General features: G+C 43.9%; 2 protein-coding genes across 4 annotated transcripts in view; one reads left to right on the forward strand and one right to left on the reverse strand.

The window, feature by feature from the left end:
* The window catches only part of LOC116827228 (uncharacterized), a 423,640-nt gene that overhangs the window by 269,216 nt on the left and 129,870 nt on the right, over window positions 1-24,554 (forward strand). The window lies entirely within an intron of this gene.
* LOC116825019 (butyrophilin subfamily 1 member A1-like) lies at window positions 1,516-23,825 on the reverse strand. Its single transcript, XM_075071645.1, is given in 10 exon segments — window positions 1,516-3,624; window positions 6,585-6,611; window positions 6,998-7,018; window positions 7,920-7,921; window positions 8,001-8,031; window positions 11,577-11,609; window positions 13,582-13,701; window positions 14,143-14,424; window positions 21,842-22,189; window positions 23,720-23,825. Coding segments are annotated over 10 exon segments (1,509 nt in total). The 3' UTR covers window positions 1,516-3,085.

The following is a 24,554-nucleotide window of genomic DNA, read 5'->3' on the forward strand; positions in this document are numbered from 1 at the left end:
CGGGGGCAGAAGCACCCACACAGAAAAATGAAAGCGCCGGTGCTAGCGCTGCACATGCATCATAGCGAAGGCATGGCATCTACTGTCTCTTGCCAACATCACTTTTAAAGGGAGCTAGGTCTCACGTTAGTCACCGACGTAACGCTCATAAGTTAAACTGATTACACTGAGCATGCCCAGAAAATCAGCCAATGGGCTTGAGTGTACCGTTTCTCATGAAGTTCAATAGCTCAAGGGCTTGTGTAGTTGCCACTGTTCAACCCAACCTTCAGCCCGCGGTAGCTTGTATCCAATCCAGGGCTAAACTCTCTCTCTTGGGGGACAAGGCAGGTGAGATAATACATTTTATTGGATCAACTTCCCCTGATGAAAGAGACAAGCTTTGGAGCCACACAGAGCTCTTCTGCAGGGCTGGGAAAGGTACAGCACAACGTTGGTAAGGTGGAACAGATTGTTTAGCATAAGTAGTTAGCACATATTGTAAGTGACCATTCAGGGCAGACCATTAACACCTCTGCAGTTATAGGACAAAAAGAGAGGGGTAGCGGGTTACAGCTTGTCTTAATAAGCCATAAACCCAGTGTGTCTGTTCAGTTCTTGATTTTAGGTACCTAGCAGTTATGAATTTAAGCTCCCAGGCTTGTCTTTTGAAAGTGTTGGGTAGGTTTGCTTTGAGGATGGGGACTGAGAGGTCAAATATGGAGTGATCACTCTGTGAAAAGTGTTCACCTATTTTGTCTTTTCGCATTTTCCTGTGTGAATTCATTCGCGAGCGTAGTGATTGTCTGGTTTCACCCACCTCGTTGTTATTTGGAGGGTTATTTTGGGGAAGTGTCATCAAGCTACTTTTTAGAAATAAAATAAATTAGACAGATGACTGCTTGCTGATAGGGAAGAGGAATTTGGAGACAAAGGTGATGGGTGAGAGATGGGTTTGGGGTTGCAGTGACTTGGGGGAGAGGGGCTATGGGACCAGTGACTGTTGAGGCAAGTTTATATCAGCATTTGATAATTAAGAGAATATGAGGAAAACTCAGAGAAGATTGTCTACTTAGCCAATTAGTGTCAGGCAAAAAAGCAAAATCTGAAAGGTTTGGTATCGATAGTGGGCATTTAGAGGAACAATAAGCAATATTTATGCATATAATATATTAGTAATCCCTAAACAGAAAACTTTATCAATGGCTTTGGAAGTTTTGTATTAAAATTCAGTATGTGACTAAAAGGGAGAAGAACAAGATATTGTGCAGCTATATGTGAGTACTGGAGAGAAAAAAGCCAAGAACAGAGGAGATTATAGCTGTATATTAGCTAATTATACAGAAGAGCAGAAAAATTGGGAGGGCTTTATATCAAATTCCCTCAACCTGTTACTTTAAAAGGAAGTTCTTAAGACTGAAAAGTCAAACAGTTTCAGTTAGGCAGTGCCAGAATCAAGCTGTGTGGGCAAAGTTATTTCTTTTCCCTTGTGTCTTGGCATTAGGATATAATCTCTCATGACAGGATCACATGCTACTGTGCTCATTAGCACAGGACATCTCTGCTGGAGCAAACGTGTTCCTGTCAGCACTTAAAAGGGGAGATTTACCCATCTCTGTGGAATTCAAACTTGTTCCCGGGGCAGCCGTGGGGTCAGGGCAAAACACACTGACTGACTGTGTGTGGTGTTAGTTACATTTTCTCTGTGTGGGCTACAAATTGTTCCTTTGCATTTTCTGTTTGTGGTTTTGAACAATTTAGAACTGAAATCCATTTTTCCTGAGGCTTTACTGGAGTCTGGAAACAGGCATGGATGTGAACTGTCGACTCAGAGAAGTCATAAAACTTATCACAAAAAAAAAAATCACCCTTCGGTTGAAGGGTCATTCTGTACAGAAATCTTCAGGTTCTGGGTGAAAACAGGAGAAAATACCGATCAGCCCCAGTCAGAATCAGCCAGCAGGACACAACTTGTTCCCAGGTCACAAGATCCCTCTGATATTAACCCAGGAAGTGGTTGTAAGTCGGCAGTTCCTGGGATTGGAATGTTAGACTGTTCAGCATCTAAGACAGCACAGCCAGGTCAGATTGACACACACGACTATCACTGACATAATTATATGGTCTTAATTCACCCTGTTAGTTATTTCAGTGCAAATCTGTAATGTGTCTGAGACATTCTCGTTTCAGATTAAGAGCAACCTAAATTTGTTTCTTTTTGTATTCATCACCCACTTTATCCTTCCCCTGCCTTTTCATTCCCTTTTTATTTCTCAACCCCCTTCTCCTTCTCATCCTATGTGGTAGAACTTCCTTATTTTCTGATCTTTTCTCAATTCTTTCTCCCACCCCCTTCTTTTTCTGCACCTGTGCTGGAGAGCAGCTGATAGCAGGTCAGGCAGGGACTTTCCATTATCAGCAAAATCAGTTCTGATTTGGAGCAGAAGGCAGAGATAACGGAAGCCAAGCTCCTAGCAGCCATGGCTTCAGGGACTGCTGAACAGGGACTCCAAGAGGAAACCAAATGTCCCATCTGCAGAAACTATTTCACAGAGCTGGTGAGCATAGACTGTTGGCACAACTTCTGCTGCAGCTGCATCTCTCAGCACTGTGACACATGGACAGAGGGGGACTAGGACCTTTTGTGCTGTCCCATGTGCAGAGCCCAGATCCAGAAGGAGAATCTATGGCTTGACTGGGACCTGGCAAGATTAGTAGAAATCTATTTAAATAAAAGTTTGTTTCAGTTTTGCCTTTATTCCTTTTATTATATACAATAAAATGTTAAACAAAGGTCATTTTGAAACAAAAAATCAAAATGTTTTGTTCCGTAGGTATCAAAAGGGGCATTTCAACATTAATGAAATGCCTTGTTTAAATTTTTTCTCTAAACTAAGTTTTGTTGAAATCAACAAACTCACATGGAAAGTTCAGATATCGATGAAATGGTATTTTCTGAAGAAAAAACATTTTGTCTCTCAATTTTCAACCAGCTCGACTTGATGTTTCCCCATCATCAGACATTTTACCAAAAAATGTTTCCTGTGTGCATCTGACATAGCTAGAAAATTGTAATGGTAGTTGTGAATGACAGACAATGTGTCCTTCATTGCCAGTCTATAACTGGGCAGATGGTCAGGGGAGCATCCTCTTTAGATCCATGTATACCTGGACTGAAGAAAGGCCGGAGTGTCCCAGAGAAGATAAGTTTGAAAGTGTAGATATGGGAGTCATCACACAAATTGTAAAATGAGAGCTCTGCTGCCTCATAGTCCAGAAAAATCCCAACCTTTGTGGGTTTCATTTCCAAGGTGATTGTTGTCCGAGGAGTGGAGAGGGCTTTGTATTCTCCATTCTACAACCTTATGGCCCAGTATCCACCTTCAGGTGCTATATTTTTGTAGCTCTCCCTGTTTTCTGAGTCAGCACAAACCCCCAAGTGCCACATAGTCTTGTTCTTAAGCTCCACTTCCCAATAATGTCTCCCAGAGTTAAATCTCTCAGAGCCCAGGACACAGCGATAAGAATCAACAATGTCCAGATCTTTAGGTTGGTCCCCTGTTATGTCTGCACATTTCACACTTTTGAGGTCCTTTGACACCAAGAGTTCAGGATGTGCTGTTTCTCGATCCAGAGTCACATTCACTGGAAGGAGGAAAGAATTTCTCTTTTGGTATAGATCATCCAAAAAACATTAATATTGCATACATATTCACAACTAGTCATTTTAAATGTGTTATTCCTTTAAGTTAATAACATCTGGGAAGCCATTACATTCTATCCAGCCCATGTTCATTTTATCATAAAAGTAGTAGTGTTTCAGTATCTTTGTGTAGAAAAATTACAAGTTAAATGATCAGGATTGTAAGCATATCATTATTGGTTTGAACAAAGCAGTAACAAAACACAGATAAGAAGCAGAAAGTGAAGGACACATCCTGAATAGACCTTGGGAGCGTGGCCTGGAGCAAAAGCCTAGAGTAAAAGTTCTGTGGACTGAATGTTAGCTGAAAGGGGCCTGGAACTGTGCAAAAAGAAACTATTTGCTCTTGTTTGATTCTTCCTGTGTTCAGAGATACATGACTTTATACAGTCTTTGTAAGTAAACAGGATTGCATCAAAGAAATAGCTGACTCCAAGATCAATTTTTCCTCCTAACAAACAATCTGCAGGACCCCAAATTTGGCTGACTGCTCGGGTTTAAAAGGGATAAACAATAACTTGCATTTTTATATTATCGCCTCTTACATCTCTCTGAAGAGCCAATACCAGGGCTGCCCAGAGGATTCAGGGGGCTTGGGGCAAAGCAATTTCAGGGGCCCCTTCCATAAAAAAATTGCAATACTATATTCTCGTTGGGGCCCCTGCAGGGCCCAGGCAAATTGCCCCACTTGCTCCCCACCATGGGCGGCCCTGGGAAAAATAAACCTTCTGCATCTCGGCACAAAGCCAGTTTTGAGCAAGCTTCTTTACAAGGTATCACTGGTTCTCAGCATCAGCTAGTGCTAAAAGGCACTAAAGCTCATTAAAAAGGTTGGAGAAATATTTTCCATCAAAACTTTTTTTGGATCGAGAACTAGGGGTTTTTAAAAAGCAGAAAAAAAAATCACGGACAATGTCTGCTTTCCTTCAAAATTTGTTGTGGTTTTTTTAATTGAAAAGCTGAAATGAAGTTCCACCTGAATATGGTTTGGGGTTTCAGAAGTGTGTGGCCAAATTTTGCTGCTTGCTATGTTTGATTGTTTAAAGAAACAATAAAAATTCTGCTAAAAAAATCCAAAAAAAAACATTTGAACCACCTCCAGCTGAGACAAATGCCTAGCCATCCAGTCAGAGATTTTTCCAGGTTTCTGATACTCTGCTGGCTTCCTTGATTATCTGTCTCCATAGCTTTGGGTTCATTTAGGTTAGAACATAGGAACAGCCATACTGGGTCAACCAAAAGGTCCTTCCAGCCCAGTATCCTGTCACTGACAATGGCAATGCCAAGTGCCCCAGGGAGTGAACCTAATAGTAATGATCAAGTGATCTCTCCCCTGTCATCCATCTCCACCCTCTGACAAACAGAGGCTAGGGAACCATTCCTTACCCATCCTGGCAAATAGTCATTTATGGACTTATCCTCCATGAATTTATGTTCTTAGAAACAGCTCCATGGGGTCCTCACAAACTGGAGACGGTTATGTGGTTGTCTTAGTATAGACTATGTACATACTCCACGAACTGAGCATTTGAGCTTCTTCCAGAATCTGAGATGAGCCTATGTTGTGAAAATGACATGCTCAATAGCACATGCATGTGAATGGACATGGGTGCCTAAAATAAATTAACCAGGAGTTCTCAAACTGGGGAGGTTTACTGGGGGTAGCTAGCTGTCAGCCTCCACCTCAAACCCGCTTTGCCTCCAGCGTTTATAATAGTGTTAAATATATAAAAAGTGTTTTCAGTTTAAGGGGGGCAGGTCGCACTCAGAGGTTTGCTATGTGAAAGAGGTCACCATACAAAAGTTTGAGAACCACTGAATTACCCCTCTGAAGCCTCAGGGAATGCGGAGGGGGTGTCTCCCTTGTAGGGTCGGGAAGGAGGTAGGTGGTGTAGGATATTGCTCTTCTCAGTGGATCCCTCCCGAGTGGCTAATTTTAAATGAAGCTACCCTTCCCTGACATGAATCTCCCTTGGCAACTGAAATTAAAAACAGACTAGTTGGCATTTGTGAAGTGAAAAGGGATGGAAAAGCTAACAGCCTGGCTCTTCTGCAAGCCTCAAACTGCTGAATAGCTTTAGGGCAGGGAAGCTGTGCCTCCCAAACAGCCTGGCCCTGCCCCCATCTGACCCCCCCACTATCCTGCCCCCCCGCACTGCCTGCCCCCTCGAGAATCCCTGACCATCCTGCTCCTTGTCCCTCACCATCCCCAGAGACCCCCCCCCCCCAACCCCGTTCCCGGTCCCTGACTGCTCCGACCCCTATCCACCCCCCCTCCGAGTCCTGACAGACCCCTGGAACGCCCACAATCCAACCTCCTCATTCCCTGTCCCGTGACCTCTCCCCCAACCTCTGCCCCCTCGCTATCCCTTGACTGTCCCTGGGACTCCCTGCCCCTTATCCAACCCCTCCGGCCTGTCACCCCCAGCTCCCCCTTCACCTGGAGCCTCAGCACGTCGTATCCAGGACCGTCCCTGAACAGCGGTGCAGCATGGCTCCAGCGTGGCCTGAGCTTTGCCGCATGGTAAGGGGGGGGCGGGGCTGCGAGCTCCAGCGGGGCCTGAGTTCCCTCCGCTCGGCATGGAGCTTTCAGCCCTGTCCCCTGACCACACGGCTCAGGCCCTGCCGGAGCCACGCTGCAACATTGTTCAGGGATGGTCCTGGATGCGCTGAGGCTCTGGGAGAGGGGTGAGGGCAGAGGTGGGGTTGGGAGCCTCACCTGTTCTCTTGGAGGCCCCTGCGGAGCCTGGGGCCTGGGACAAATTGCCCCACTCGCCCCCCCCTCCCCCCCCGGGCGGCCCTGGCCAATACTATTTTATCCTGCTAATTTTGAGAAGAAAATGGAGCAGAGGTCTTTGAAAGAAAGGTATTTTGACATTTGTAACATGTCAGTTTTAGTTACCTGAAAATCTTCGGGCTTTTCTGAGCTCTGAAACAAAAGGTACAAAAACAGCTGAAGACTTCTCCAAATACATGCAGTCTTAATATAATACAACTTGGTTCCACTTTTATGGCCAGGAAAAAAATCTGTTAAACCCAAATCAGAAATCTGAATGCTCCAGTCCTTACAAGAACACTGTGGTTTCAAACTATGATGACTACCTGTTTTTCTGAGTACTATATCTCAAAAATGCCTTCTCTCAGTAGCTCAAATACACTCATATTTCCTCTGCCTGAAGATTACATATCCTAAGTATCAAATAGCTTTCACTTGGTACATTAGAAAAGGGAAGTGAACCATGCTTATAATGGACAGGAATATTCAGTCAACTATGGAGTGGCTGCTTTTTCATAATAGAGGAAAATGGAACTTACCAAATCCTGAAAGATATTTTTCTGAAACAAAAAACAAGATCAGAAATGAATATACTAGAAAGAAAGACACTTTAGCACTGTGTCTTTCTTTCACCATTTTTAATTAGTTAAATGACCTAACATCTGATTTACTTGATAAGTGGTTCAAAGATACATTCACCCTTCTGCAGTGGGCCATCAACATTATGCATCACTTAAATCAAAATAAGGTTTAAGTGTGCTTCATGCAGTGCATGTGTCTGTGAGGTGACCTCTCTCCACAGAAGTCAATTTCACCTTCTAAGTTTTCCAGTTGCCCAAATACAATGAGCATATTTAAAAAGTGCATTCAGGTTTTACAGATATCACTGGTTCCAGTGATATTCCCTATGCTTAAAATGGGGGATACCATTGACACAGGTAATGGTCAGATTCGTTGCAATGCTTAACCTCTAGGTGCCCTGGTGCCTCAAGGAATTCTCAGCCCTGAGTTGAGTTTGAGGAAGGTTGCTCTGGTAGTTTTAAAGTTATAAAAGTTTGTATCATATTCACTCTGGTGGTGTCCTGGCTTACAAACAAAAAGGCTCATCTATGAAAACTGAATTCACAGTCTCTTTCCTTAGGTGCACAACTATGAAAATAAAGCTGCATTAGCAAACGTGTAATAAGCAGTTTCCGAAAGCGCATCTGAGCAGCAGCAGTATAAATATACAGTCCAATTTAAAACTGTTTGAAATTTTTCAGCTTTTGATTTTACAACGATGTTTTTCATTAAAACTCAAATTTTGACTCATACAGGAAAATATCTTCAAAAGGGCTTGTAAATTGTGCTTATTTGATTGATTTAATCAGCTCCAATCAGAATGTTTGATATCTCTACTTTTTCTCTGTAATGTTTCCTCTCCATCAGGAAAACATTTACTTTTGTTTTACTTAAAAACACCTCTTCTACCAGATACACAAAGATAAACTTGTATTACTTTTTTCTTCATCTTAGAGACACACGTAAGTAAATGAAATTTACCTCTCTTTCTCCACCTGAAATCGTTGTTTATCTAGAGGAAGAAGAGCATGAAATATGAGATTCCATGTTGTCATATTTTTGGTGATATTCCTACTGTTATTTCATATAATTATGTTAAAATTATTAAAGATGATGTGAGACAGAAAGATTGAAAATCTTTCCAATTAAAGATGGGATATTGAACTAGCTGGGCACACATCTAATCCAATATGTCCATTCCTGTTTCCTATGAAATAAGGACAGTCACAAGTTGATCTTTCTGTGGAAGCCCAATTGCAATTTATCAAAATTAAAAACATACTAAAATAGACTTTTTTGATCTTTTCCCTAAAATAATGACCATAAACACCACTTGTGCAAAGTCTCATTCTAACAACTGTTTGCAGCATTGATCTCACAAGATGGGTTAGTCCAATAAAAGATATTACCTCACCCTCCGTGTCACCACAGACATGGACCAACCCCACAAGTTTGGGGTATTTTCCCCCCCCCCCCCACACATAAGTAGGTTTTGTTATACTATTTATTGAAGCCTTGAACTTTTACTGTTCAGAGGATGTTCTTTTTGTGAAAGTTTGACAACCAATGGGCAATTAAATGGGCAAAAGAGGGAGAGTGGTGGTCTCTCTCTCCCAGTTTGGTAATTGTGGTGTGACAATTGTAGGACAGTGAAACCCCACAGCAGAGATTGATGAAGCTAACCAGTGCTACTCTTGGCCTCCCTAGGAGTGTTTTCTGTTTTATGATCTTAGCCTGCAAATCAAACTAGGCTGTGGTAGGCTGTGTGGCCAAGTAAGTTTCTGGAGAATCAGAGGTGACCAGAAGCTGGGAATGGGCGACAGGGGATGGATCACACAGTGGTTACCTGTTCTCTCCATTCCCTCTGGGGCACCTGGCATTGGCCACTGTCGGAAGACAGGATACTGGCTAAATGGACTTTAGTCTGACCCAATCTGGCCATTCTTATGACCATGGAATTTGCTGCTTAACAGTGAGAGCAAGAGGCAGCCTATGATTAGAAAATAGGCCATGGCCAACCCCTTGCCTTAAGAACAATTTTTTGATTTCATTGTTTTTATTAGCATTGATATGGTCAATAAATCTGTGGCCTATGTGCCATTCTTTCTCATCAGAGTGTGAGGACCCTCTTTACTGTATCCTGGATAAAGTCTTTTCTATCTGATCATTCAGATATACCCCAGTTTGGAGTTTGTGAGCTCCTGGGACTGCAGACTGAGCTTCTTGGGGGCTTTACCGAAAGGACTACAACTGTAATGGCTACCAAGTCCCTCTGATCACTCTTCCAGCATTCTTGGAGTCAGGAGTGTGGACAATAGGGACTGAAACCCACGTTGAGGCCAGTTGCACTCCATATGCGTTGCACTCCATATGCCTTATAAAAATATGCTTATGAGTATGAATATGATGTAAGTGGAATATGCCTTATGCAAAAAGTCTCTTGTAAGGTATCATAACAAAGGTTCTAACTTAATGAATATATTCCTCCTATTTGTATATGCATGTATCATTCCTGTATCTGAAGCTAGAAATATGAAGTATAACTCTGAGGTTCTATTGTAATTATGCAAAGTGTGGGCCATTAATGGTGGCTTAGAATCTTGATGGCTCCCATTGACTAGGACAATTGGTTGTGAATGGGTTTATTTACCTGCGGGCCTTCCTGTGTCCATGTGGGCCTGCCCATGGGTAACAAAGAATGAGGTCTCACAGGACATGTGACCATGTCACGTGATACTGAAATCCAGCTTAAATCTGGTACTTCTCCATTTAGAAGGAGGGGTGGGAACCCAGAGAGACAAAAGATTCCCGCCTTATGCCAAAGTTTTAAAAAGAGGGTGAATGGAAGAAAGGGGGCTGCCAATCATGAGAAAACCCCTAGTTTCCACCTAAGATGTCTGCTGGAACTAACAAGGACTGTACCAGGGGAAGTTCTAGGAGATAGGCATATCTCCAATTACTTTTTCAGGGGGAGCGATAGCTCAGTGGTTTGAGCATTGGCCTACTAAACCCAGGGTTATGAGCTCCGTCCTTGAGGGAGCAATTTGGGGATTGGTCCTGCTTTGAGCAGGGGGTTGGACTAGATGATCTCTTGAGGTCCCTTCCAACCTTAATAATCTATGATCCTAAGGATTGGGCCCAGACTAGGAAAGAGTCTAGTCTGTGAAAGAAGCTGATTGGAACATCTCTGAGGGTGAGATTTTTACCTGTAATCAGTTTCTTAATGTATTAGGCTTAGGCTTGCGTGTTTTGTTTTATTTTGCTTGGTAACTTACTTTGTTCTGTCTATTATTACTTGAAACCACTTAAATCCTACTTTTTATCACTTTTCTTCATTAATTAACCCAGAGTAAGTGATTAATACCTGGGGAAGGAAACAGCTGTGCATCTCTCTCTCTCTCTGAGTGTTACAGAGGGCAGACAATTTATGAGTTTACCCTGTATAAGTTTTATACAGAGTATAACAGATTTATTTGGGGTTTGGATCCCATTGGGAACTGGGTGTCTGGGTGCTGGAGATAGGTGAGCTGCTGAACAGTTTTTGTTTAAAGTCTGCAGCTTTGGGGGCATGGCCCAGACCTGGGTCTTTATTGCAGCAGGCTAGGGTGTCTGACTCAACAAGGCAGGGTTCTGGAGTCCCAAGGTTTGGCAGGGCAAACGGATTAGGAGCTGATTCCAGCACATCAGGTGACAGTCCCAAGGGGATCTCTGTGTCTCCAAAAATCAGTACAGGGCTGCAACACTCCATCTTGGGACACAACCTCAGCCTGCAGTGTTGGGAAGGTGCCAGAGTGGGAGCAGGGGGTTGGAGGACTTTGTGAATGCTCAGAGGCAAGGAAAAGGTTTGTTTATCAATGTTTATTAAGTATTAGTTAAACTTAACCCCTTCCTTCCCCACATCCTATTTTTCCTGTTCCCAATAATGCTCCCCCATCCGTTATGCTCTTGTTTTGGGCGCGTTATTACCTTGCTAATTTTATTTTGTTTGCCTTGCTGTCCTCCAGGTACTAGGCTTTACATTCCTTGCCAGCTAGCAGTAATTGTCCTAATTTTCTCAAGGGACAGAACCCCTGTAGACATAGGTGCTGACTCCATGGGTGCTCCAGCATCCACCAGCCACAGCTGTTCGGCGGCTGGAGGAGGCATATGGGGGAGGGCAGAGAACAGCGAGTGGCAGGGGCCTGGGATGGAGCGGGGGCAAGAAGAGGTAGAGCGAGGGCGGAGCCTCTGCAGAGGGAGCAGAGCACGGGCGGGAAGAGACGGAGTGAGGGCAGGGCCTCGGGAGAAGAGGCAGAGTAGGGGTGGGGCATCGGGGCAGAACATGGGTGTCGCACCCCTGGGGAAAAATTAAAGTCAGAGCTTATGCCTGTGTATATGTAAACTCTCAATATTGGTGACAGCAAGCACCAGAGAGAGAAAAAAAGGGAAGAGGCTTAAGCCACACCTCGGGGAGGGACAACACATACATGATAATAAATATTGTTTTCTTGACTTACCTTATTTCACGGACTGTTTATATCAGATAGTTCACTTGCTCCATACAACCCATAGTCTTACCTTCAAAGTCTTTCAATTTAGAATGCAGAGAATCTATTGGAAGGAAAAGATCACATATGTTAGATGTCATCCTTTCACCTTTATAGTGACAGTTCAACTGATATTTATTGTAATTTTGCTATAATTGTGATAGAAATAGAGGTAACTGAAAAAACAAACAGAAACAGGTGTACATGATGTGGAAGGGAATGTACAATTAATCAAAAAAAGTGCAAATAGTTTTGGTTTTTTTAAACCTCACAGTAAGTAGATGTACGTTTGGATTGTTTTCCATACCAAGAAACAGCATTCAGCTTTGTTTCACTATGTGCAATTCACTATAGATAAGAAGCAAAATTGTATCTTTTGTCTGTATCTTGCATTTCTCATTACTATGCCAAAAAAGAGAAGACATTCTAAAAGTATAAAAATGATTTTTGTAGTATTGCCAATTCATAATGAAACTTTGAAGCTGAAATGATTTTTTCTAATGTCGTCTCCTGACTCAGATAATTGCATAATGTTTCTTCATTGCATTGTATTTCGTAATATACTGAATTTGTATGAGTTCTCTTTCACATACAGCAGGGGTGGCTAAACCATAGCTCATAAGCCGCATACGGCTCTATTACAGTTAGAGTGTGGCTCGCAGAGCCCCCCCGTGCCCACCTCTTCTCCACCTACCAGACTGGGAGGGGAGCTTGGGGTTTTTGCCCCATTGCAGGGTGGTGGGGCTAGGGGCTTCTGCACAACAGGGAGGGGGGCCTTGGGGCTTCTGCCCCATGGTAGGCATTGCCATGACTTCAGTCCCAAGCCCCAGCAGGCACCTCTCACAGGGCAGAAGCCCCTAACCACACCATCCCACCACAGGGCAGGAGCCCTGGCAGGTGTACCCTGCAGGGCTGAAGTCCCAAGCCTTGGCAGGCACGCCCAGCCACAGGCACCGGCTTCCTTCGGGCCCCGGGGGGGCGGTGCTCAACCCCCCATTCCATCCCAGGCCCTGCCCCCACCCAACCCCTTCCTCCAAACCCCCACCTCTTCTCTCAAGTCCCCACACCACCCTGCCTCTTCCCGTCGAGTTTCACCCCCTCCCCTGAGTGCACCCCATCCCCACTCCTCCTCTCCCCCCGCAGCACCACTTGCACGTCACAGAACAGCTGATTGCAGCAGGCGGGAGGCACTGGGAGGGAGGGGAGGAGTTGATCAGCAGGGCCACTGGTGGATGGGAGGTGCTGGAGAGGAGGGGGGGGAACTGGTTGCTGGTGGGTGCTAAGCACCCACTAAATTTTTGTCATGAGTGTTCCAGCCCTGGAGCACCCATGGAGTCAGCGCATATTCACTCAGCCCTTGTACTTCTGAAGATTATCACATGTGGCTCAGGGGGTCAGTAAGTTTGGTCACCCCTGACAGAGTGTCAAGATTACCCTTCCAGAGGGAAGGTTTTAAGTATCTGAAGTCTGTCTCTCTTCCATGTTTGGTTTACAAAGGGACACATTTTCCAAATAACCTGCCTACAGTCAGATCATTACACAGTGTAACTATTGTCCACAGTCAACATGTGGCTCTGCACAGGAAGCACAAGAACCCCAAGGAAAGTTGAATATTGAATTGAAATCCTCTGTTAATCCTTTCTACTACCCATTGTAAAAATCTCTTTGATTATATCTGTACTCAGGGCTGCCCCTAGGGGGGTGCAGGGCCCAGGACAACCTCCCCACTCCAGGCCAGGCACCTCCCCCACTCCACCCCTTCCCCCCAAGCCCTGCCCCACCTCTTTCTGGCTTCCGCTCCTTTCCCCGAGCAATGCTGGGAGCTGGCTGCGTGGGGCAGAGCAGAAGGGGCTGGGGCCATGGCTGGGTCACTTGCTGCTATCAGCATCAGGCCCACTGCTAACTGCCCAGACTTCCCTGGACTCCACGTCCCGAGGTGTGGGGCCCCCAAAGCACAGAGCCCGGGGCAGTTGCCCCGGTCCATCCTATGGACGGGACGGCTCTGTCTCTCCTGTCCCCTTTATTTCATGTATTACCTTTTTCTTTGTGTTGCTTGCATATATAGTAGATAGTCAAAGGAATGAAAAACCCCAAAACCAACAGGTTTAGTGACAGGCGAATCACCGTCACATAGGAGACGCGTGGGAAAAAAGAATCTGAAAAACAAATGCATATTATTAATTTATTACTAATTATTATTATTATTAAACTTATTATTGTTTCTCTTTTTTCCAGTACCAGCATCCCATTTCTAACACCAGTGTCAACCTTTTGTTGAGTGGTAGTAAATATCTGGGCCTTGCACATCAGTTTCCAGCAGAGGAAAACCAGTGGCATAAAATCAGGGTATATTCTCAGTGTAATTGACTTTATTTACACATGGCAACTAGTCCTGAAATGATTGTAGGCTAGTGTTTTTCAACCTTTTTTCATTTGTGGACTCCTAAAAATTTCAAATGGAGGTGCGGACCCCCTTTGGAAATCTTAAACACAGTTTGCTGAACCCTGGAGGTCCATGGACAACAGATTGAAAACCCCTGATGTAGGACAAACAGCGTATCGAACCAGACTTCATATCAACAGATGTGTGAACTGACCTGCTATATAAATGCTTGATGCTTCTTCTTGGTTCAGGATGTTGTTTCTGATTGTGCAGGTCAGATTCCGATTGGAATTTTTTGTTACGATAAGTACAGATTCAGTCTGAAACAGGCCATTTTCATCACGGAAACATTTTGCAGGCAATGATGGGAGAGGCTGTCCTTTGAGGTCCTTCCACAGTGACTGAGGCTCTGGATACCATCCTCCCGATTGACACACCATTCGGATACCTCCATCCTGGTAACCCTCAACAGAGATCAGGGGATTAGTACCTGAAACTGGAGAATGAAGTAAATCTGCATTAATTGTATATTCTGGGTTAAAAATTTAACATATTTGGCAACAGAGCTTTGAGGGCTAGACTGATCCTTTAGGCTCACCCTTGAGTAAGGGATGACACATTTATCAATTCAAGGAGCAGCCTCGAAAGGAATTATGACTCAGAGAGCCACAATTACCCCTTTATTACTCTTTAGCATGGGGAGAGAAGTGAGAGGCTACAAAAAGAGAAACCCTAATAATAACAGGAGATTTCAACTATCCCCACATTGATTGAGAATACATCTCCTCAGGATGGCATGCAGAGATACAATTTCTAGACATCACTGAGTGACTTTCTTGGAGAAGCTAATCTTAGAACACACAAGGGGAGAGGCAGTTCTTGATTTAATTCTAGAGTGAAGCACAGGATCTGGTCCAAGAGGTGACTATAGCTGAACCGTCAGTAATAGAAACCATAATGTAATTAAATTTAACATCCTTGAAGGGGGGGAAAATACCAAAGAAACCCACCACAGTAGCATTTAAATTTAAAAAGGGGAACTACACAGAAATGAGGCGGCTAGTTAAACAAAAATTAAAAGGAACAGTCACAAGAGTGAAATGCCTGCAAGATGCATGGAAACTTTCTAAAAACATCATAATAAAGGCCCAAACTATATGTAGACCCCAAATTAAAAAACAAACAAACAAACAAAAAAACACAGTAAGAGGACCAAAAAAGATGCTACCATGGCTAAACAGAGTAAAAGAGGCACTTAGAGACAAAAAGGCATCTTTTAAAAATTGGAAGTTAAATCCTACTGAAGAAAATAGAAAGGAATGTAAACTCTGGCAAGTCAAGTGTAAAAGCATAATTAGGTAGGCCAAAAAAAAAAAAAAAAAAGAATTTGAAGAGCACCTAGCACAAGACACAAAAATGAGCAGCATATTTTTAAACTACATCAAAAGCAGGAAGCCGACCAAACAAACAATGGGGCCATTGGATGATCAAGGTGCTGAAGGAGAACTCAAGGAAGATAAGGCCATTGTGGAGAAGCTAAATACATTGTTTGCGTTGGTCTTCACTGCAGAGGATGTGCAGCAGATTCTCACACCAGAGTCATTCTTTTTAGGTGACAAATCTGAGGAACTGTCCAAGACTAAGCTATCAGTAGAGAAAGTTTTGGAACAAATTGATAAATTAAACCGTAATAAGTCACCAGGACCAGATGGGATTCCCCCAACAGTTCTGAAGGAACTCAAATGTGATTTGCAGAACTGCAAACTATGGCATGTAACCTATCGCTTAATTGAGCCTCTGTACCAGATGACTGGAGGATAGCTAATGTGACACCTATTTTTAAAAAAGCCTCCAGAGGCGATCCTAGCAATCACAGGCTGATAAGCCTAACTTCAGTACCAGGCAAATTGGTTGAAACTATAGCAAAAAGCAGAATTATCAGACAGATAGATGAGCATGACATGTTGGGGAAGAATCAACACGGCTTTTGTAAACAGAAATCATGCCTCACCAATTTATTAGAATTCTTTGAGATCAACAAATGTGGACAAGGGTGATCCAATGGATATAACGTACGTGGACTTTCAAAAGTCCTTTGACAAGGCTCCTCACCAAAGCAATGTAGGCAGTGATGGACTAAAAGGGAAGGTCTCATGCACCAGTAACTGTTTAAAAAAGATAGGAAACCAAGGGTAGGAATAAATGATCAGTTTTCACAGTGGAGAGAGGTAAATAGTGGAGTCCCCTAAGGATTTGTACTGGGATCGGTGCTATTCAACATATTCATAAATGATCTGGAAAAAGGGGTAAACAGTGAGGTGGCAAAGTTTGCAGATGATACAAAATTGCTTAAGGTAGTTAAGTCCAAAGCAGACTGTGAAGAGTTACAAAGAAATTTCACAAAACTGGGTCACTGGACAACAAAATGGCAGGTGAAATTCAGGGTTGAGAAATGCAAAGTAATGCACATTGGAAAACAATCTAAACTATACACACAAGATGATGGGGTCTAAATTAGCTGTTACCATTCAAGAAAGATCTTGGAGTCACTGTGGGTAGTTCTCTGAAGACATCTGCTCAGGGTGCAGCAGCAGTCATAACAGCTAACAGAATGGTAGGAACCATTAGGAAAAAGACAGATAAGACAAAAAAGTATCATAATGCCACTATATAAATTAGGGCTGTCGATTAAAAAAATTAATCATGATTAATCGCACGATTAATTGCACTGTTAATAGAATACCATTTATTTAAATATTTTGGATGTTTTCTACATTTGCAATTATATTGATTTCAGTTCTAATATAGAAAACAAAGTGTACAGTGCTCCCTTTATATTTATTTTTGATTACAAATATTTGCACTCTAACAAAGAAACAAAAGAAATAGTATTTCTAATTCACCTAATACAAGTACTGTACTGTAATCTCCTTATGAACATTGAACTTACAAATGTAGAATTATGTACAAAAAATAACTGCACTCAAAAATAAAATCATGTAAAACTTTAGAGCCTACAGGTCCACTCTGTCCCACTTCAGCCAATCGCTCAGACAAATAAGTTTGTTTACATTTGTGGGAAATAATGCTGCCTGCTTCTTGTTTATAATGTCACTTGAAAGTGAAAACAGGTGTTCACGTGGCACTTATGTAGCTGGCATCGCAAGATAGTTACGTGCCATCTGTGCTAAAGATTCATGTCCCTTCATGCTTGGAACACCATTCTAGGGGACATGCATCCATACTGACGACAGGTTCTGCTCGATAACAATCCAAAGCAGTGCGGACCGACGCATGCTCACTGGAGATGCTTAGTTTTGCAGTTCTCAAACTATGGATTTGTCTCTCCAGAGGTAACATGCTTGTTAACAGGAAAAATGTTTTAAAATAAATAAATAAATATATAGAGATGAGAAATAACAGACCTCAACTCTATTGTCCCTCTGCAAATTTGTGTACACAGAGTCAATCCTTTACCTCTCTTTAAAAGTGAAAAGTTTCAAAAAGTTCAATAAATAGAAGATTGTTGGGAGTGGAATAGATCTGGACAAGGAGAAGTCTGGAGACAAATGTGAGAAGCGAGGAACATATGCTTTTTTGTTAACATATTATGTGTGCTGGTGAAGAAAAAGATCCAGAATACTTAACGGTGTTGTTTTAGTTAAAAAAAACAATTTAAAGGTCTGTCTGGTGATGTTCTCCTCCTAATACAGCATGGCAAGAAAATCCTCCAAATATTAATGATTAACCTGTTGAATTGAAGAGAGTTCATCTCCCAATGACTTCATAAATATCTGCTTCAATTATCTTCGGTAAATGAAATAACCAAACAATCATTCATTTTCTGATATAGCTGTAAAACTGATCTGAAAAGTTTTCAAAATAAATCACTGTTTAAAAATGTATAGTGTGTAGCTTCTAAAAATGAAACCTACATCTATCTATCTCTGAGTTGTGAAGAATATGCATTAAGATTATAACCACCAACAAGAATGCACTTCTATGTAGAAAACCATGACTAAATTGAGTCTTCCCGACTATGATTTAAATCGAATCATAGAATATCAGGGTTGGATTGGAAGAGACCTCAGGAGGTCGTCTAGTCCAACCCCCTGCTCAAAGCAGGACCAATCCCCAACTAAATCAGTCACAATCCACCCTGCCCGCTGTGCTCTTGCCCCTGGCCCAATAGGCATGCGCATGGGGTGTGCCAGGTGTGTCCAGGCACACTCTAATTCCTGCAAGCCGGATCTGGCTCTTGGGATTTGCCTCCCGTGGTGCTGCAGGCTTTGTGCCACTCTCAGAAGCGGCTGGCAAGGCACCATGTCCCCAGGGGAGCGGGGGCAGAGGGCTCCATGTGTTGCTCCAGGCAGCACCCCCCACAGCTCCCATTGGCCAGGAATGGGAAACCACGGCCTATGAGAGCTTTTGGGGAGGTACCTGGAGGCATGGCAAGGGCAGCACGCGGAGCCCTGTGTACCCCCCAGGGGATGCACAGGGACGTGGTGAGTGGTGCAGCATGTGGCCAGGGAAGGCAGGCAGGGAGCGCCCTGCTGCAGGTAAGCGGAGCCGGCTGGAGCCCAAATCCCTCCTACACTCCACTCCCCAACTCCCTGCCCTGAGCCCCCTGCTGCACCCCTCCTGCACTCCAACCTCCTGCCCTGAGCTCCCTGCCTGCACCCCATACCTGTAATGTAACAAGCTTGTTTTTGTTAGCGATTGGCTGAACAAAAAGTAGGCCTGAGTGGACTTGTAGGCTCTAAAGTTTTACATTGTTACATAACTGCACTCTAAAACAAAACCTAGGTAAATTTGTAAGTTGCACTTTCACAATAGAGATTGAACTACAGTACTTTATGAGGTGAAATGAAAAATACTATTTTGTTTATCATTTTTACAGTGCAAATATTTGTAAGAAAAATAATATAAAGTAAGCACCATGCACTTTGTATCCTGTGTCGTAATTGAAATCAATATATTTGAAAATGCAGAAAAACATCCACAAATATTTAATAAATTTCAATTGGTGTTCTATCGTTTAACAGCACATTAAAACTGTGATTAATTGTAATTAATTTTTAAAATTGCAATTAATTTTAGAGTTAATCACATGAGTTAACTGCAGTTAATCAACAGCCCTAATGTAAATCCATGATACTCCCTCATTTTAAATATTGTGTGCAGATCTGGTCACCCTGTCTCAAAAAAGGTGTATTAAAGGTTCAGAGAAGGGCAACAAAAACGATTAGGGACATGGAACAGCTTCCATATGAGAGATTAAAAAGACTGGGACTGTTCAGCTTAAAAAAAGATGTCTAAGGGGAGATATAATAGAGCTCTATAAAATCATGACTGGTGTGGAGAAAGTGAATAAGGAAGTGAAATTTACCCTTTCACACAACACAAAAACCAGGGATCATCCAATGAAATTAATAGGCAGCAGGTTTAAAATAAACAAAAGTAGTACTGTTTCCCACAATGCACAGACAACCTGTGGAACTCATTGCCAGGAGATTTTGTGAAGGCCAAAAGTATAACTGGGTTCAGAAGAGAATTAGATAAATTCATGGAAGATAGGGCCAACAATGACTATTAGCCAAGATGGTCAGAGACCCAACCTCATGCTTTGGGTGTTTCTAAGCCTTTTGCTGGCAGAAGCTGGGACAGGACAGCAGAGGATGGATCACTCAGTAATTGCCCTGTTCTGTTCATTCCCTCTGAACCATCTGACACCAGCGACTGCAAGACGACAGGCTACTGAGCTAAATGAAGCATTGGTCTGAATCTGTATGGCCATTCTTATGGTAGAAGTAAGTTGCTGCAGCCCATGGAAGGGTGTATCTTACTGCCGTCTTCACACCTGGCCAGCTGTTCTGGCCAAACACAGGAGCATGGGGAAGGAGGAAAGCAAAAGATCTACCCATTTTCCTCCTCTCTCTCTCTACCCCCTCTTCATTCTCTGGCTCCTTGTGAGGACCAGGGGAAGAGCTCTTCAATACTCAAACCCCAGATCCAAGGAGGGGAGTAAAGCAGGACAGAATCTAGTCCAGAGGTTCTCAAGACAAATTATTTCATGGCCTTGGAGTGCAGCCACCAACTATTGCTGGTAGCTACACTCACACTTTTCCCCTAAAGTAGTTAAGTAGCTTTAGGAAAAACAAAGAAATATGCAAAGAGACAGGTCCAAATCATTGTAGTTTATGTATAGCTAGCTAGTAAGTCTGCTGTGAAAAGTGATATTAACAAATACACAGGTATCACTTTTCACTGAAGACTTACTCAGCCCTGGCAAGTCTGGGGACAAATTAAGCCCTGGGTGGTGGGGGGCAAGGGAGGCAGTTGGGGGCTAAAGCCTGAAGCCCTGCAGCTAGGGTACAGAGCCTGATGCTACATGGCCAGAGACCAGGGCTGGAGCACGATGCCATGCAGCCAGAGCTTGCCACTCCACCACCCCCAGGCTGAAGCCCAAAGTCTGAGCCCCATCGCCCCTGGGACGCTGGGGAACTCACCAGCTGCCTGCTCCTCCAACATTGTGCCCAGGTGTCTCCAGAGGGGGGCAGGGACCAACTCCTGCTGGAAGCCCCAACACCAAGGCTCTGCATCCAGGAGCACCAGGAAGAAGGAAGGGCTGATCTTCCCTCCCCGCCCCCAGTCACAGCCCAGGAGGCCGCAAGAAAAGCCCCCGGTGGCCGCATTTGAGAAACACTGATTCTAGCCTAGCATGTCTATGTGCATTACCATGTATTACAAAACCACTGGATTATCATCTATATAATCCCATAGGACTGGACTGTGCATTTTAGAGACATCCTGGGTTGTACTGGGAGGAGAAAAAAAACATTCCCTTCTCATGGTGCAGTGTACTCTCACTGGGTACCTAGCCAGCTGTGTTGATGGGCACATAGGGATAGAGGGCGTAGACATGGCTGTGCTTATGACGCACTTTTCCTTGCCTACTCATCACGCATTTGGTGTGGTGGGTGAGCATCTGGTCCCTGCACTCCCACACATACTAAAGCTGGAGTATCAGAAAACCTAACGTGGCCACATTTACTCTCTGCCATTCCCCTGCATGGTCGAGTTAGGGCAAGTGACAACTGATCCCCGAAATTTCAAGGAAAATCACTAAGAATGTGTATAAACCTTTCTCCTGTCATGTTAGCTGAAAGTAATTTTCAACAGACAGGCGATTTAAAAAGCTGAATGCAATGATAAGGTGATACAATATTTTCTCAAAACCCACAAATATGGAGGGGAGGGAAGGAAAAAAAACAGCTTTTCCACACATCTTGACTGGCAATCAGCACTTAGAAATGTAACTGCGGTGGACAAACCAACTGACCAAAACTTTCAAGTGTCTCTTCAGATCTCAGACACTTAGCTCTGCTGGCAAATGGCAACTGACATCAGAAAGAAAAGTGTTGGAACTGCCATTTAAAGGAGACATAGGCGTTGACTCTGTGGGTGCTCAGGTGCTCAAGCACCAATGGAGAAAAAATAGAGGGTGCTCAGCACCCATGGGCCTGCCCGAAGCTGCTGCTGTGGCACCCCTAGGGCTGGCTGCCAATTAGCTGTTCAGTGGCCGGCCCTGCATCCTCATCAGTTCTTCAGCTGCTGTGCTGCCAATCAGCCGTTGAGCCACTTGCTCCTCTCTGTCCGCTATCGCCCTTGCTGCCTTTAAGGCAGGAGGGGGCAGAAAGGAGTGAGTGGCAGGCAGGAGGCGCTTGGGGAGGGGATTCAGTGGAGGGGTAGAACAGGGTCCTGGGAGGCAGAGTGGGGGTGGAACCATGGGGAGGGGGCAGAGCTGGTGTGGGGAACCCACCAGCAAAACCAAAAGCCAGCATTTATGAAAGGAGATATAATGACGTCCTCTCAGCCTAGGGAAGGCAATGTAGCAAAGAAAGCTTACTGACCTGATACCTGTAGTTCCAATGCAGCTTCTTGATATGAGAACTCTGATCGAAAGAAACACTTGTACAGCCCTGAATCAGAGAGTCTGATATTGCCTATCCTCAAGGCAACTCTTCCATCAGCTAGGTCCTCTTTCAGAAACTCTGTCCTTTGCCGATATTCTGACATCTGCTCCGCATACTGATCCTTCCCTTCACGGTACAGGTGCACAACTGAAGACAACTGACCCCGGAACCATCTCACCTCCATGTTCTCAGCACTCATCCTGGGTGACAGGTGACAGGCTAATGTGACTTCATCACCTACAGAAGCGGTGATAGGGTGATTGGGCCCAATCACTGAAAAGTGTGCTGTTAAATGGAACAGGACACAAAAGCAATTGAATTCGAGAAGAACTGAGAATAGGATTTTAGTTTCCTGGTCAGGCACAGTATATACAAAATATATCCCTTACAGCTTTTCAGTGCATTGTGGTTGTTCATGGATCCTGACTTCATATGCTAATTTTAATACATTTCCCTGTTAGCTTTCAAGAGAAATATTAGAATTTGATGGAAAATTATTCAAATGGAAAATTAAAATTGGAGTTTATTACAAAAATGGATGAAAAATATTGCAAATGAAATTTTGCCTTCAGATGCACACACACATAACCCTCAGTGACTTGAACAAACATTGTATAGTTGGTAGGTAGCATGGCTCACTGAATGGGTACAAGCCATATACCCTGGCATGCAAGGTTCTAGCCCTCTTTTAGTCACTAGCTTTTGTGGCAACTCGCTTCTCCTCTCTATGCTTCTGTTCCTTCATTTGTAAGAATGACTTTCTTCTGTATGGGTTTTGAGATGTGCAGCTGAAAAGAGCTGAGCAGTATTATTATCTGTGTGTAATATTTGGCCAGACTATTTTACGGTATAATTTTAAGACCCACATTTTTTAAAATAGCCTCTAACTCAAAGTTCTACACCCAAAATCTTAGGTCCACAATATTGAAGGTCAAAATCTATGTACATTAAAAAGCTAATATTTGCATATGCAAACAGTGTCTTTGTGAACAATCCTGACAGCTAATTTTCATTTAAAAAACTCCCTTTCCAACTGGCCCCTCGCTCTGTGGACCGCCCCCATCACATGCCTTATTTCCCCAATGGAGGCCCACAAACCTGTTTGACGCTGGGCCCACAAAACATTAATCCGGCCCTGCCCACAGCCCCTCTTGCCTCTCCCCTCCCCCCTCAGCCCTCCCACTGCTCACACCTCTTCCCCCCTTCCTCTGGTCGCCCCGCCTGCTGCTCACACCTCTTTACCCCCTCCCACCTGCCACTCACACAAGATCCCTGGGAGTAGACTTGCTTGAATAATGTGTAAAAAATTCTCACTAGAAATTTGTAACTGGCTTTTTGGGTTGATTTTGTGTTTTCCAAAATGCTGATACTTTTTTTTTTTTAACATACGAGCCTTTTATTCTTCACTTATTCCTGTTCCCCTTACCTTCCCCCCAACTTCCTAAGCTTCCAGGGGCTCCCCAACTGCAGCCAGCCTGACCCATGAAGGTAGAGAAGGAGGGAAGAAAGGGTGTCCCACAAGAATGGAGAACCTCTGTCACTGTCTACCCCTTTAAGGCTGCCATCCTGCTGTAATGTGAGACCGAGAGAGAAGCGGAAGGATATGTAAGCGCTGTCAGAAGGAATCTGAACCTGTTTGTGCTTAAGTTTTCAGTACATGAAAAATCTGAACAACATTTTTGATAAAAAAATTATTCAGTCACATTTTTGTTTAAAAATGTCATGAACATTCTTCCCCAAAATTGGTCCATTTCAAACCCTTCAAAAGAAAAACAACTTGGAAATTTCTTTTTTGTTTGTCCATGAAAATCTTACCTGAGTCTGACTTGTGAACAAGAAGAGAAATGAAGATTATGGTGTAACCAAGAAGTGGGGAGCTCCCTACTGAGCTCTTGGAGACAGAGAAAGGTCTCATCTTCATTTTAGTTGATGCTGGGCAGAAAACAAAAACCCCTCCAAAAACAAGTAAGCGTCAGCCAGTGAATTTGACGCCAATATGGTGAATATTACATAAAACACCCTGCATATTTTATTTGCTTTGAAGGTTAAAACTTGGGTGACCCATTAAAAAAATCTCCTGAGTAGCTTCCAAATATTTCTCTTACCAACTGCACTCCAACCGGGATGTAAAATTGGAGATAATGAGATTGTCCTTCTCCAGGGCTGCCCCAGGGCGGGGGGGAACAAGTGAGGCAATTTGCCCCAGGTCCACGAGAGTTTTTCAGGGCCCCTGGAGTGGGGTCCTTCACTTGCTCCGGGGGCCTCGGAAAACTCTCGTGGGGCCTGGGCCCCCAGAGCTTCTTTAGCTCTGGGTCTTTGGCGGTGGGGGATCCGACGAATTACCGTCAAAGCGGGACCCGCCGCAGAAGTGCTGGGTCTTTGGTCGTAATTTGGCAGCGGGGACCCCCCACCACAGGTTTTCGGGGCACTTCGGTGGCAGGTCCCAGAGTGGAAGGACCGCCCCCCGCCGCTGAATTTCCACCGAAGCGGGGGCCCCCTGCCGCCGAAGACCCCAGGCCCCCTGAATCCTCTGGGCAGCCCTGTGCTTCTCTTTATACTCCTGGGATTATTTAGCTTGTAAACTTTTTGAAGTAGGGGCTCAACTTTATGTTCTGTGTTTGTACTGCCCTTAGCAAAATGGAGTCCAGGT

The sequence above is a fragment of the Chelonoidis abingdonii genome, chromosome 12 (assembly GCF_003597395.2).
Source record: "Chelonoidis abingdonii isolate Lonesome George chromosome 12, CheloAbing_2.0, whole genome shotgun sequence".
NCBI classification, from domain to species: domain Eukaryota; kingdom Metazoa; phylum Chordata; order Testudines; family Testudinidae; genus Chelonoidis; species Chelonoidis abingdonii.